The sequence below is a fragment of the Pseudocercospora fijiensis genome (genome assembly GCF_000340215.1).
Source record: "Pseudocercospora fijiensis CIRAD86 unplaced genomic scaffold MYCFIscaffold_1, whole genome shotgun sequence".
In the NCBI taxonomy this organism is placed as follows: Eukaryota; Fungi; Ascomycota; class Dothideomycetes; order Mycosphaerellales; family Mycosphaerellaceae; genus Pseudocercospora; species Pseudocercospora fijiensis.
This window is the reverse complement of record NW_006921532.1, coordinates 4,594,402-4,606,002: the sequence shown is the minus strand read 5'-3', so window position 1 is coordinate 4,606,002 and position 11,601 is coordinate 4,594,402. Positions and strand designations below refer to the sequence as shown.

At 53.0% G+C, this 11,601-nt stretch overlaps 5 protein-coding genes across 5 annotated transcripts; 2 read left to right on the top strand and 3 right to left on the bottom strand.

Moving 5' to 3' along the window:
• Positions 1-194: 194 nt before the first annotated feature.
• On the top strand, positions 195-900 carry MYCFIDRAFT_25422 (uncharacterized protein; the record flags this gene model as incomplete). Its single annotated transcript, XM_007921506.1, has 2 exons — positions 195-261; positions 332-900. 2 exons carry the CDS (start codon positions 195-197, stop codon positions 898-900), a joined length of 636 nt encoding a protein of 211 aa, XP_007919697.1.
• A 908-nt stretch (positions 901-1,808) lies between these two features.
• On the bottom strand, positions 1,809-3,440 carry MYCFIDRAFT_185007 (uncharacterized protein; the record flags this gene model as incomplete). Its single annotated transcript, XM_007923191.1, has 2 exons — positions 1,809-3,287; positions 3,387-3,440. The coding sequence occupies 2 exons, from the start codon at positions 3,438-3,440 to the stop codon at positions 1,809-1,811; spliced, it is 1,533 nt and encodes a 510-aa protein (XP_007921382.1).
• Positions 3,441-5,907: 2,467 nt separating this feature from the next.
• Positions 5,908-6,829, bottom strand: MYCFIDRAFT_62733 (uncharacterized protein; the record flags this gene model as incomplete). Its single annotated transcript, XM_007922062.1, has 5 exons — positions 5,908-6,104; positions 6,160-6,182; positions 6,267-6,338; positions 6,410-6,648; positions 6,728-6,829. The coding sequence occupies 5 exons, from the start codon at positions 6,827-6,829 to the stop codon at positions 5,908-5,910; spliced, it is 633 nt and encodes a 210-aa protein (XP_007920253.1).
• A 480-nt stretch (positions 6,830-7,309) lies between these two features.
• MYCFIDRAFT_213223 (uncharacterized protein) lies at positions 7,310-9,758 on the top strand. Its single transcript, XM_007923190.1, has one exon. It carries the CDS (start codon positions 7,668-7,670, stop codon positions 8,883-8,885), a length of 1,218 nt encoding a protein of 405 aa, XP_007921381.1. The 5' UTR covers positions 7,310-7,667; the 3' UTR covers positions 8,886-9,758.
• On the bottom strand, positions 8,052-11,122 carry MYCFIDRAFT_148917 (uncharacterized protein; the record flags this gene model as incomplete). The annotated part of the gene is made up of 4 exons (XM_007923189.1): positions 8,052-10,174; positions 10,234-10,609; positions 10,665-10,820; positions 10,900-11,122. The coding sequence occupies 4 exons, from the start codon at positions 11,120-11,122 to the stop codon at positions 9,967-9,969; spliced, it is 963 nt and encodes a 320-aa protein (XP_007921380.1). The 3' UTR covers positions 8,052-9,966.
• Positions 11,123-11,601: the final 479 nt, after the last annotated feature.

Sequence of the window (11,601 nt, the reverse complement as noted above, 5' to 3'; positions counted from 1 at the left end):
AAGATATATTAAAAGAACTTGTAGGGGCAAAGATTGCGCTTGTGAATTCTTCATTGACAATCTGGTATATATGGAGCTCCGTCGTCCCGCGAGTCCGCGACCGTCCTGTCCTTCACAACGTCATAGAACTACAGTCTGCAAATCTGCATCTGAATCTGCACTTCACGACACTCGAGCCCATCGCTATCGATATAATGCCTCCCACGCCGGAGCAGCCCAAACTAACACCGCAGTTCTGCTTCAACCAAACTGCACTCAGAGGTAAAGCCACTTTTCACTGTGCCGCCTCTACCTCTACCAAGCTAAAAGCTCATACCAAGCTCCGCCCTAGACTTTCTACGCGTTTCGCGGACGGCCATCGACGACACCATCAACCAACACCTCAATGCTCTGGCGACTCCCGGCTCAACGCCTTTCGATCCCGCGACTACTGCAGAGCGACAGCTGAGACCCATCGGTCGAAGACAGCTGCCGCAACACGGCTGCCAGACCTTCAAAGACAAGATACTGTTTCCCTCATGGCAGACCCGCTCGGATGTCCTTAACTATTGTGCCGGAGTAGCCACGTCGCCCGACCCAGATGACCCCGATCACGTCCTACGCGAAAGCGAAGATGCGAGGGCGAGAGAAAGGCTGGTAGATGAGAGGCTGGATCCGTACGGCGCGAGATACCTTCCCCGTGACACGAGAACAGAATCGCTGGCAGGTCTGATTCGCAATGAGAGGATGGTTGAGAATATTATTCGGGCGAGGACCTGGAGCGTGATCGGTGAGCGATGCGAAAATGACACGTCAGACTCGGATCAAGCACTTAATGAGTGGCGGACGCGGAATAATGCAAGCACGGAAGTTGATCCTGTGCAGGCCGCGAAAACAACCGTCTTGGGCCGGAATCGATGAAGCTGTCGGCGTGTACTGAGACAAGAGTGCTTATCGCCGCGGGAATGGGCCCTCGTAGCATCCACAGAAAGTGCAGAGAGCTCGAATCGCGCCCGAGCAACTTGTTCACCAGACCAGATGATGACCAGCCTGGCGAGATCTAACATCGAGTCCTCGCTCGTAAAGAGCAACTCTCCGCCCTATGTAGAGATAGATCCACATTCTAGGCATGCCAGATGTCATGCTAAAGACCGCAAATCGTTCGTAATCCACAATAGAACTCGACTTTGCGTCTACTCCTGTTCTTTGCAGAGTGCGGAGAATTGTCGCTGCGCTACGATGAGCAATTTAGAGACCTCGCAACATCAGAGCCCGCCTCAGAACTGAAATGCTAGCTCAACCCGACTGCACATCTTCTTGGATATTTTTCAGAAGGATGTCGGACAAGGACTGGCCACCACGATTAGGAAGACTCTTCAAGAAAGGTGTCCTGTCTGTCAGCCGATGGTGTTTAACGTTCAGACGAAGTGCAGATAATCTGAGTGATTACTTTATTCGTCGTTTTCCGGGCTATTGCTTCCTCTGGGAGGAGTTGGCGGGAGCGTAGCCTCGCTCAACCGCTGAGCGTCGACTATTCTGACAGCCTAGCTCTAGGCAGTTTTCCATGGCCGCGCTCTGAGCAATTGGAAATTAGACCTTATGCACAATGTCCGTGGAAGACATTGATGGGGATCGGCTACTCGAATTGGCATACTGTGGCGTCTCTCGCCCTCGTGCTGATTATCTATACTCTGTATCTATTATCTGCTGACTCTTTGCTATAGTGCCTTCATGTGTAACAAGCAAAACAACAACACCACATATACACTGAAGAAACCAGTGGAGCCGTCTATCATTTTCAATACCACATCCATCGAGCTGCAGAGAGCTTACGTGAAACTGCCATCGACATTGCAAAGTCTAGGCAGTGCGCCCACGCCGCACTCCTGCCAATCTTCGATCATCGTGCAATTCCATGAGTCGATCTCAGTATAGTCTCCATCTACATAGGTGGTGCGGTAAGGGAATCGGCAGTGAGCTCGCTCGAACTGGATGCCGTTGTCAACCTCGTCGTACCAATACTTCGTTCCGATGATAGTGTCTGGAGCGTTATCATCCTCAACCCAGTCCTGGAGATAATCGATGATGTTGTGCGTAGCGACAGAAGCGGCGCCGTTTTGGCCAAACATCCAAGCTCCTGCTCCAGAGATGCCACCAACGCCGCAGTGTGCCATGCCTGAAATTCTGAAGAAGCGCAGGAAGTCATCCATGCCGATGTTGTCGAGACCTAGAGTTTTGGCAACCTTGAGATAGTATCTCTGGCTGTTGGCGCCCGAGACTAGTGGGTCAGCCAGACCGTGATACATTATCATCTTGCTGCCCGCCGCTTGGAAGCCAGAGAGATCGCCAGAGAACTGGGAGACGTTGCCGTGATATTCATCGAGGGAATCGGCCAAGGCATACTCATCCTGTCCGAGATCGGTGATAGCATCCCAGTTCGGCTGCGAACCATTGACCACAGCGTAGAGGTACCAGTCTTTGGAAATTCCTTGAATACTTCCGGAGAGTTGTCCAAGACGAAATGCATCGACTTGTGATCCATAGAGGAGAGCCGGGTATAGCAACTCGCCTTCAGTGTTGTAGAGCTCGGTAAATACTTTATCGACCGTTTCCACTTGGGTATCAGTCAAGCAGCCGGATAGAGTTGCGTTGTTGGAGCATGCGAGGACAGTGGAGTCAAATACACAAAGCATTGGGTCTTCAAGAATGCCATCGTTGACACCATCCAGTCTCTCGTCGCATTGGTCGAAGATAGCGGCTTGAACCGTGATCCAGTCGTCTTGAGTCAAGAATCTGTCGTCGTCGGTTCCAGTACCAGTGAGTTGCACGAACCGGCCACTCCATGCTTGGAGATGATTGAAGTCGGCAGCAGCAGAGCCAGAAATGATACCATCGAAATCGCCTGGGTACATCTGAGCGGACTTGAGCCCTTGTGCGCCGCCGGCCGAGCAACCGATATAGTAAGAGTATTCTGGAGCTTCACCGTAGAATTGATCGACAACTTCTTTACCAGCGACAACAGCAGAGTGACGGGCACGGTAGACCCAATCAAGGACAACTTCGTTTGAGTCGGCGAACCAGGAGCCGTCGAAAGAAGATCCGTTGTGGCCGGCGTTGTCGCCAATGGCTGCAAAGCCACGTCCAGAGACGTATTTCATGTCAACGTAATGAACACAGCCATTGACGCCGCCATTGTCTGTGTTCATTGTGCGTCCGTTCCATTCGCCATTCTCTGGGAGCCACACTTCCATGTAAGTCTCAGATTCATCGCTAGTTTGAACAGTCAAGACCACTCGGCAGAGGTCGACCTCAGGTTTGATGTTTGAGCCACATGCAGCATCGGCTTGACCTCCGGTGATTGTGATGTTTGAGCCTGCGTCATATGAGACGCAGGATACTGGACTGACCGGAAAATCCGAAGCTGGAAACGTGAGCGACGAGCAGAGACTTGCGCAGGACATCGCGGCGTTTGTTTCAGGTGTGCTGTTTGAAGTTCCTGTAGAGCGTGCGCTGACTGATGAGCTCGTTTTGCTGGGTGGCGAAGCTGGTGTAAAATCTGTCGATGGTGCCGAAGTGACTGAGCACGAAGCTCTGAGAGCTGTCGAGGAAGAGAAAGTGATCTCTGAAATTAAAGTACTACTAGTGGATAATGGCTGACCGCTGCCAGAATAAATGTTGCCCGGCGAGCTTGTAGAAGGACAGTCAGTCGATTCGCCTTTGCTGTAAAGGTTGGGAAGGTTGGAGAAGGCCTGTCGAAGAGCATCTTGCAGCCTTGTTATATCATCCCTAAGCAGCTGGAAAGCATCCGGCCGCTCAACATTGGAAGGCTGGTCTGCATTGCCAGGGACCCCAGCGGCCGCCGCAGCGCCCAGAAAAGTGGAGAGTACGAGTGGAACGTTGGCGCGCATGGCTGCGGTCGACCAAGCAGTGACCAACAAACAAACGAGAGAATAAAAGAACGAAGGATCGGCGAGTGCACCGTCTTGCAGTTGGGCGACGCGGATCGGCTCAGGAACAGTTCGAAAAGGATACGGTGGAGGGATATCTACCATCTCGAGATGTCGCGTACCAGGCCGAACTGTGCCCGGCACGGCGGAGCAGGGCCTAACGTTAGTCAGGAAACAGTGCGGGTGTGTCAGAAACACAATCAATGGCCGTTTGTACATGCAAGGCTCTGAGAATGGCACCGCTTCGTGTGCGGGTTCCTGCAGCAATTGATGAGCTAATGCGAGTCACAAGGATTGTCGACTGCAGTTCCACCATCAAGCCGGCAGGATATATTGTGGCGCCCAGCAGTGTTCGCAAATTCTCGCTTTCTTGACAGCACATCAGAAAGGGATGTTCTTTTGTACTGCCATTGTGGCTGCCATCGGAACCGTCGTTCTGTTTCGACTGCTGTTCTTCGTTCTTCGTTCTTCGTTCTTCGTTCTTCGTTCTTCGTTCTTCGTTCTTCGTTCTTCGTTCTTCGTTCTTCGTTCTTCGTTCTTCGTTCTTCGTGTGGACGGTCGGCCGGCTGGTCAATGGCGCTAACAAGATAGTGCCTCGTTCCCGCGAGCTGGAAGGAGCGCGCTGCGGTGAAGTCGTGAGGTCCAGCCCAGCCCAGCGCACTCGCAGTCTCAATTGAGTTTTGTCAAATGCTTGGCGGGCTCGCTTCGCCATCGCAATTCTGGTTCATCGTCGGAATCCTCCTTGGCTGACACCGTCGCACAACATCATCATGTATCATCCCATCAAAGAAGGCTGTCTGAAAAATATCACAAAACAGAAAACATCTAGAGCGCAGCTATCACATCAGTACAATCAACAGCATCGCTCGCATCTGCTGCAGGAATGCCATGCCAGACCAGTCCCTCGGTTGAGGTTTCTGGAGGCAACCCTTTCCGAGCGAGAAAGCTTCCGCCATCAAGGCCCAGAGCCTTGGACCGCTGGTCCTCCAACCGGAACGGCAATGCGAGAGTCTCGATGCGTGATAGCTGAGCGAGCAACTCTGATTGATCGACCAATTAGTCTATTTGGCATTACTGCACAGACCAAGATTACAGCAGAGCAATGAGGCTTTCGATAGGATAGACCTCTTGGAAATTGGACCTTGACGAGCACAAGCTTTTAGGCGACCACTTGCGTGCGCTCGGTAGCCATGTTTGCAAAGATTGATATGATTAGGCAACAGATCTTGCGACCACCACCAGTGCTCTTCCTGAAGCAGGAATTGGAACATGGTCGTTACCTAAGCAGTCCAACTCTTAATTAAAACACTGGTGCTCGTGTCCTAGTACTCCTCTAGACCAGTCCTGCAAGGCCTGTTGTCCTTCTTCAGCAATATCTCTCCGCATGCGACGGCAAACCATGGGAGACACCTCGATGCTGTTGGACAACTCTTTGATGTCGGGGGTGTCCTCATTCCGAGAATTCGACACCAGATTCGTAATTGTCGGACAGAGCACATGTTGAGCGTTTTAGAGAACCGGTATGAGCGTGATCCTTCAGACTAAACCCTTCCGGAATGGTCGACGAGAAGTTCAGTATAAGGCCTGCTGGCGTGGATTGGGTGAAGGTCCGAACGCAAGCAACGCAAAGAGGACTCATTGCAGAAGCATGAGAGTTTGGTCTGCAGGATATCTTTCTAGCTGGCCATGAGCTGTATTTTGCAGGCTCGTTTCGATCCCATGAGTGCCGGCCTCCCCGAACAGCGTCGCTGACGGCATCGAATCCCTTTAGAATCCACTTCCTCAGCTGTCCAATATTGCAGCACCGGGCGACGGTGCGATACGTTCCAGGCGCGAACGCGAACGCGAGTCCGCGGACTTCATAACTCTTGGATCGCAGGTCGAGCTCATAGGCGTCGAGGCTGGCCGGACCGACCAGAATCGTGCCCGTTTTGTCCAAGATTTTGAAGTTGATTCAACAATCTCCACATACATGTACGTCCTATCTTCCGCCATGTCCATGGTAGCCAGTGTCATATTCAAATTGTTGATCTGGGACGGTGTATTCGCCATGTCCACGCTCGCTGTATGGTCCTAGGCTTGGGCGCGGCGCTTCCCAGGCCTCACTTTCACGAGGCAAAGATCCTTGGTGGCCGTCATCAGTGAAAGGACCGCGGGTCGCAACTGGTCTCTTATCGTCTGGTAGATCGTGCAAGCGCATGTGCCGACCTAGACGGGTGTTCTTTCGCCAAACCAGGATATCGAGGGTGAATGCAGCTATCGTTGAGATACTGTACAGTGGCTTTGATTAGTACGAGCAATTCTTCAAATGTCGAAGCGGCCTCATGGCCTCTTACTCACAAGCCAGTTAAAGTAAACGTGAACAAAGTCTTGTATATGCGGCAAACCATGATTCCGATGTCTTCGTTCCAGCTGAAAGCGGAAATTGCAGAATCAGCATACTTCGTGAACACGCAGTGGACCTTCCAACCCGTCAGACTTACTGATCAATGTCGCACATGTTCGAGAGGGTCCCACTCATGTACCACGTCAGAAGACACCAAGAGAGTGTCCAAAGTATCAAGAGGAAAGCGTTTATGGCCAGATTGAGACGTGGATTGAGCCCCGAGAAGCAGTGAAGAAGGATGGTGAAAGCGAGAGCCGCGATGGAAAACAGGGAGGCCGATGTAAGCTGTTCAAGCTGTGAGTATCCATTCAGAGTGTCGACTCTCATGCGACCTTCCTACCCAGATGAAAGTCCAAGGCGTGGCCCAGTGATCATGCGTCAGATTCCAAATGAAGTAGCTCATGATAGCGCCCACGACCAGACTGGATAAAAGCTGTGCGGTGCGAATGGCGTGGAAGACGACGCGAGGATAGCTGGAAGGCGCGGTCTTCGCGCGGCGAACGAATGGGTTGAACATGGTGGCGGTGCTTCCAGTGTGAAGCGTGTGGAAAGGAGAGATGGGAAAGACGCTCAGGTGCCACTGGAGAAGTCGAAGAATTCTGTAATGGAAGGATCAAGAAGGCAGAGATGAAGCACGCCTGATCCAGCTCATCAACGCGAGGCTACCACCCGCAATGCTTGGCTTGGGAAGTTGGGAGCCGCGGCATCCTCCCAGCGGTAGAATACTCTCGTACTCCCGCAATGTAAGTCATGGCCGAGCATAGAGAAATGTTGTGCAGTAGTAGTGAGCAGCATGTGAGATATTATTTGCTGTGGAACATCGGTCACCAAATTTCCGTCCGCACCCCTTTCGGTCGTTTCGAGCACAAGCCACTCTGCAGCTCATGTCGGCCACAGATCGACCCTGAGGACGGAGGTATTGTCCCGGTGGACACGCATCATCTCCCATCCAGTCTCTCATCCACCACACAGCTTGACGTCTGAGCCGCCGTTCTTCCTCCGCGCAACGCTCACGCAACCAACCAACCAACCAACCAACCAACCAACCAACAATCCACTCGCTCTTCGCGAGCAGGCGACAAAGCTGACCGACGCACAAGTGTGCCTCCTTGCTTGACACCACACCTTCACTGCGTCCGCTTGCCAAAGCTACGCCCAGACATTGGCGTCCTTCCACTGCCGTGCTGCCCGCGCTGCGACACCACCCTCCTTTCCTTTCTGCTTGTCGGTAAACATCACGCACAGCACTATCTTACAGCGCACGCCGACACTCTGGCCACAGGAGCCGAGTAGCATCTGAGCCTCGCTGAGGGCTACCTCCACGCAATCGCCGCGGCGCACTTGACGAACCAACCATGGCGGACAAATACGAGGCGCTTCAGAGTTGGGGCTTCGCGCTGGTATTGTTTGCGGCTGTTGGTTACTATTACGCCTCCACCGGCAAGAAAGCGCGGTCGAAGCAGCCCCCAAAATCGACTCCGGCGCGAGAGACCAGGCCCGAGGTCAAGAAGGCCGCAAAGAAAGTCCCGAGCCATGCAGAGAAAGCGGCTGCGGCCCCAAGAGATGTGAGCAGTGGCTCAGAGCAGCAGCCACAGGTGTCGCAGAGCGGGCTCAAGAAGCGGAAAGCCAACACGCAGGCACCTATTCCGACCAGTTCCGATGCGACCGCAGGGCAGATGGATGATGACGAAATCGACATGTCTACGCGACACTTCGCGGAGTCGCTGAGGCGGGCGCAGGAGGGCACCGATCTGAAGAAAACAAACAAGACGGAGGCTCGCGTAAAGACCGTCAAGGCCAAGAACAGCCAGGCAATCGATGCTCCCACTCCAGTCTTCGAGCCATCTTCTCAACCCGAAGATGACAGTCGGGCATCCGCTGCCTCAACAGCGCTTCAGACAAGCGGCGTCGCTGATATGATTGAGCCAGCAGCTTCCGGCCCAAACTCATTACGCATCACAGCTCCGACAAAGCCTGTCAAGGAAAAGACGAATAAGCCAAAGAAAGAGGCACAGGAGGAGACGAAGAAAGCACGCCAGAATCGGCAAAGAAAAGAGGCCGAACAAGCAGCTCGTGCACAGGCTGATGCAGAGCAGAAGAGACTCATGGAGCAACAACGACGAATTGCTCGTGAAGCCAGAGGCGAGCCAGCAAGAAACGGGGTTACCACTTCGTCCGCCCCAGCGAAGAATGCTTGGGCCGAGCAGAACGCAGCCAGAGACACAGAGGTTGCTTCCTCTAGCAATCAGGCCTCTTTACTGGACACCTTCGATGTCGAATCAAACAGTTCATCAAATGCTGGTATCAGCACTGCGGCTACCTCAACTACAGACAATGTTGGATCCGGCGACGATGATCTGTCGCGAGCGTTGGAAGAGTCCAACCACGAATCTGGCTGGAGCGAGGTAAAGACCAAGAAAGTCAAGAACAAGACTACCCAGAATGGCGACGCCACCCCAGTCCCGAGTACTGCCGTTTCAGCGAGCAAGACAGCTCAGCCGCAGAAGAAAACATCTCGATTTGGCGCGCTCCAAGACGAATATGTCGACGATCCATCAAACTGGCAGGCATAAGCAGGCCAACGTGATCGCCATCATCGAACTTTCTCCATTCCTGGCGAAGTAGGCCAGACGAAAACATATGCAATAGAAATCTGATTTCATCTTGTCAAAATGCATCAACAGACGCTGCAGCGGCGCACCATGACCTTCATAAAGGCGTGCGCGTCCGCAAGACTTCGGTACCTTAACACCGAACTGACACACTGGGCGACACCACGAGTATGTCAGGCACAAAAGCGAGTCGAAATGAACTCAAGGGCGTTGGAAGGAAATTTGGGCAATGCGAGTCGAGGAAGAGAACTAGGCGATCGTTTTACTTATCAGAACAAGGGCTGTGCCGGACAAGTAGATGGCTCACATAATCGCGTGGCAGACACTGTATTGCGATGTTCTGTGCAGGACTCACATCGCTTTCTACAAGTCATAAAAGGCAGATATTTTCTGAGACAGTCTTTGGTCAAGTAAAGAATGGCTTTTTGTCCTTCTGCCCAAAAATACACTCAACCCAGCGAGGCGACTCTACGCCCAGCGATCCATTCATCGATAAGAGAAGCAACGAAGCCGCATTCATATCTACATGTCTCAAGGTCGCAAAACCGATCATTTCCCTAGACGTCTTGATCCTCTTTTTGTCGAAAGTCCCGTATAGTTAGTTCTACAGCCCGCTCAATCGATATTGACCGCGAAAGGAAAATAAAACAGAACGCCTCCCGCTATGCTCAAGGTAGTAGTCGTAGTAGTAGTGTCGCAAAGCCGTGCACGCAACGCCGCATCAAATAGAGATGAGGCAGCGTTGCAGGGGGTATAAGTGGCCATGCCCAGTTGTGAATATGCATCAGGCGTCTCTCTTCCTCCCATTCCCTTTCCCAGATAAAGCACACTTTCCTGTCTACGAACGCCGATCCAGTTTGGTTGGGCTCCGAACATGTCAAAGAATAATCGTAAAGCTGTCCGCACTGTCACCGGTCCTCGCTTGAAACTTTTAAGAGCCAAATGTGCTAGTCCACGCTGGAACATATCAAGCCCGATTTCGAGCTTCTCCGAGGTTCCGAATTCTCAGCTGCCCTGGGTTCATCGATCCACAACCTCTCCCTCAAGAGACGGAGTGAATCAGATTTTGATGGTTGTTATATGATCCAGACATTGGGTTCTCAGCCTGGTCGGACAAAGCCAGGAGCAGTTGTGCTAGGCAACGCTTAGTAGCTGCATCGTCTCGCAAGACTGGCGAGAACGTGGCATCTCGAAGTGGTTCGGGAAGACATTGCCGTAGCGCCTCGCGAGCGCGGGCATTGTCCGAAAGCCTGCGATGCACGTTAGTTTCGAAGAGGCGTGATCCCCTTTTTATCGTGTCTTCACGTACCGGAGGAAGCATCTCACGACATGCTTCAGCAGTCTGACCGTTTGCTGATCCACGAGCTGAGTGACCATGTTACTAAGCACAGTTCCCACAGCATAGAAGCGCTCGTATGTCTGGCAGATGTATTGAAGACCCATGTCGTCCAGGAGGATCTTTTGCACAATGAAGATTGCCACAGTCTTGCTGAGCTCTGACCCGGTCTCCATGATTCGTAGACAGAGCGGTATAATCTCCGTGGTCAGCAAGAAGTTGATCACATCGGAACTGTCGTTCTTGACCAGGGCTCCAATGACGCCGAGAGAAGTGAGGCGAAGGTACTCGAAGGGCCGCGATTTGGAGGTAGTGTTTAGGAATGGATAGAGGAATAGAGGGATATGCGCTGGAGACCTGTTAGCGGTCATTGAACATGTCAAATGTGACAAGACGAGACGGACCGTTCAGGAAAAGGCCTCTGGTCTCGCTGTGGCTAGCAACGCATTGGAGCAGGGCGAGCGCATTGCAAACCCTATTAGATGCGGCGGCTGTGAGCTGGCTGGGGTTGAGTAGTGGATAGACCGAGATGATCTCCTGGAGGAGGGACGTCATGACGCCTGCGAAAGATCTCGAGTTAGCGCAGCGTCGATATGTCGCAGATGGAACACATCCACGACGTATAACCCGTGCACTCACCAAAGGAATGCCATAATATGAGCGCGAGCTCCGGCACTTGTTCTCTCTTCTTGCTGAGCTCTAGCAAAGCTGCTTCGCGTGTGTCTGCTCTTAGAACTTGGGCAATCCATTCCAGAACTCTCCTGTTGTCGTCGCTAATGCTGTCTCCTGGACCTATAATGCTCGCACCGTGCTCGCCAGCGGATGCGCCGCCAAGAGCTCCGGCACCACTGACACCGCCCATGGCGGCGAGTCCGCCTGTGCCGTTGCCATTCGTGTTGGCGCCATTTTGCCCCGCTGCTGCACTCATGGTTCGTCCATAGTGCTGCTGCTGCTGTTGTTGTTGCTGCGCCGCTTGAGTCTGCGCGAAGTGATGGTGCTGTTGTTGTTGCTGCGGGTTATGTTGCCAGTCCGCATGGCTGAAAGGCCCTTGATGCGCAAAGACATTGTGCTGCATGGTTATCGAAGGTCGGCGCTGAGGCCCATGCAGGCCTCGGGAGTGCGCCTGCGAGGTCTGGCGGTGCTTGCGCTTTGTCGGATGTTGAGTGGGCTGTGGTGGAATGATATTGACGTCGCACGTCCGTTATGTGCCTGGCAGACGTCCACGGAAATTGGAGATCGCGGCGAATGTGCAGAAACAGCTGGTGGAAGTGTGAGGTGGAATGGAGGATAGCGTAGCAGCTTGGGCTGCCCGAGGCGCTTGCTGTCTTCCGCGGTCACGAG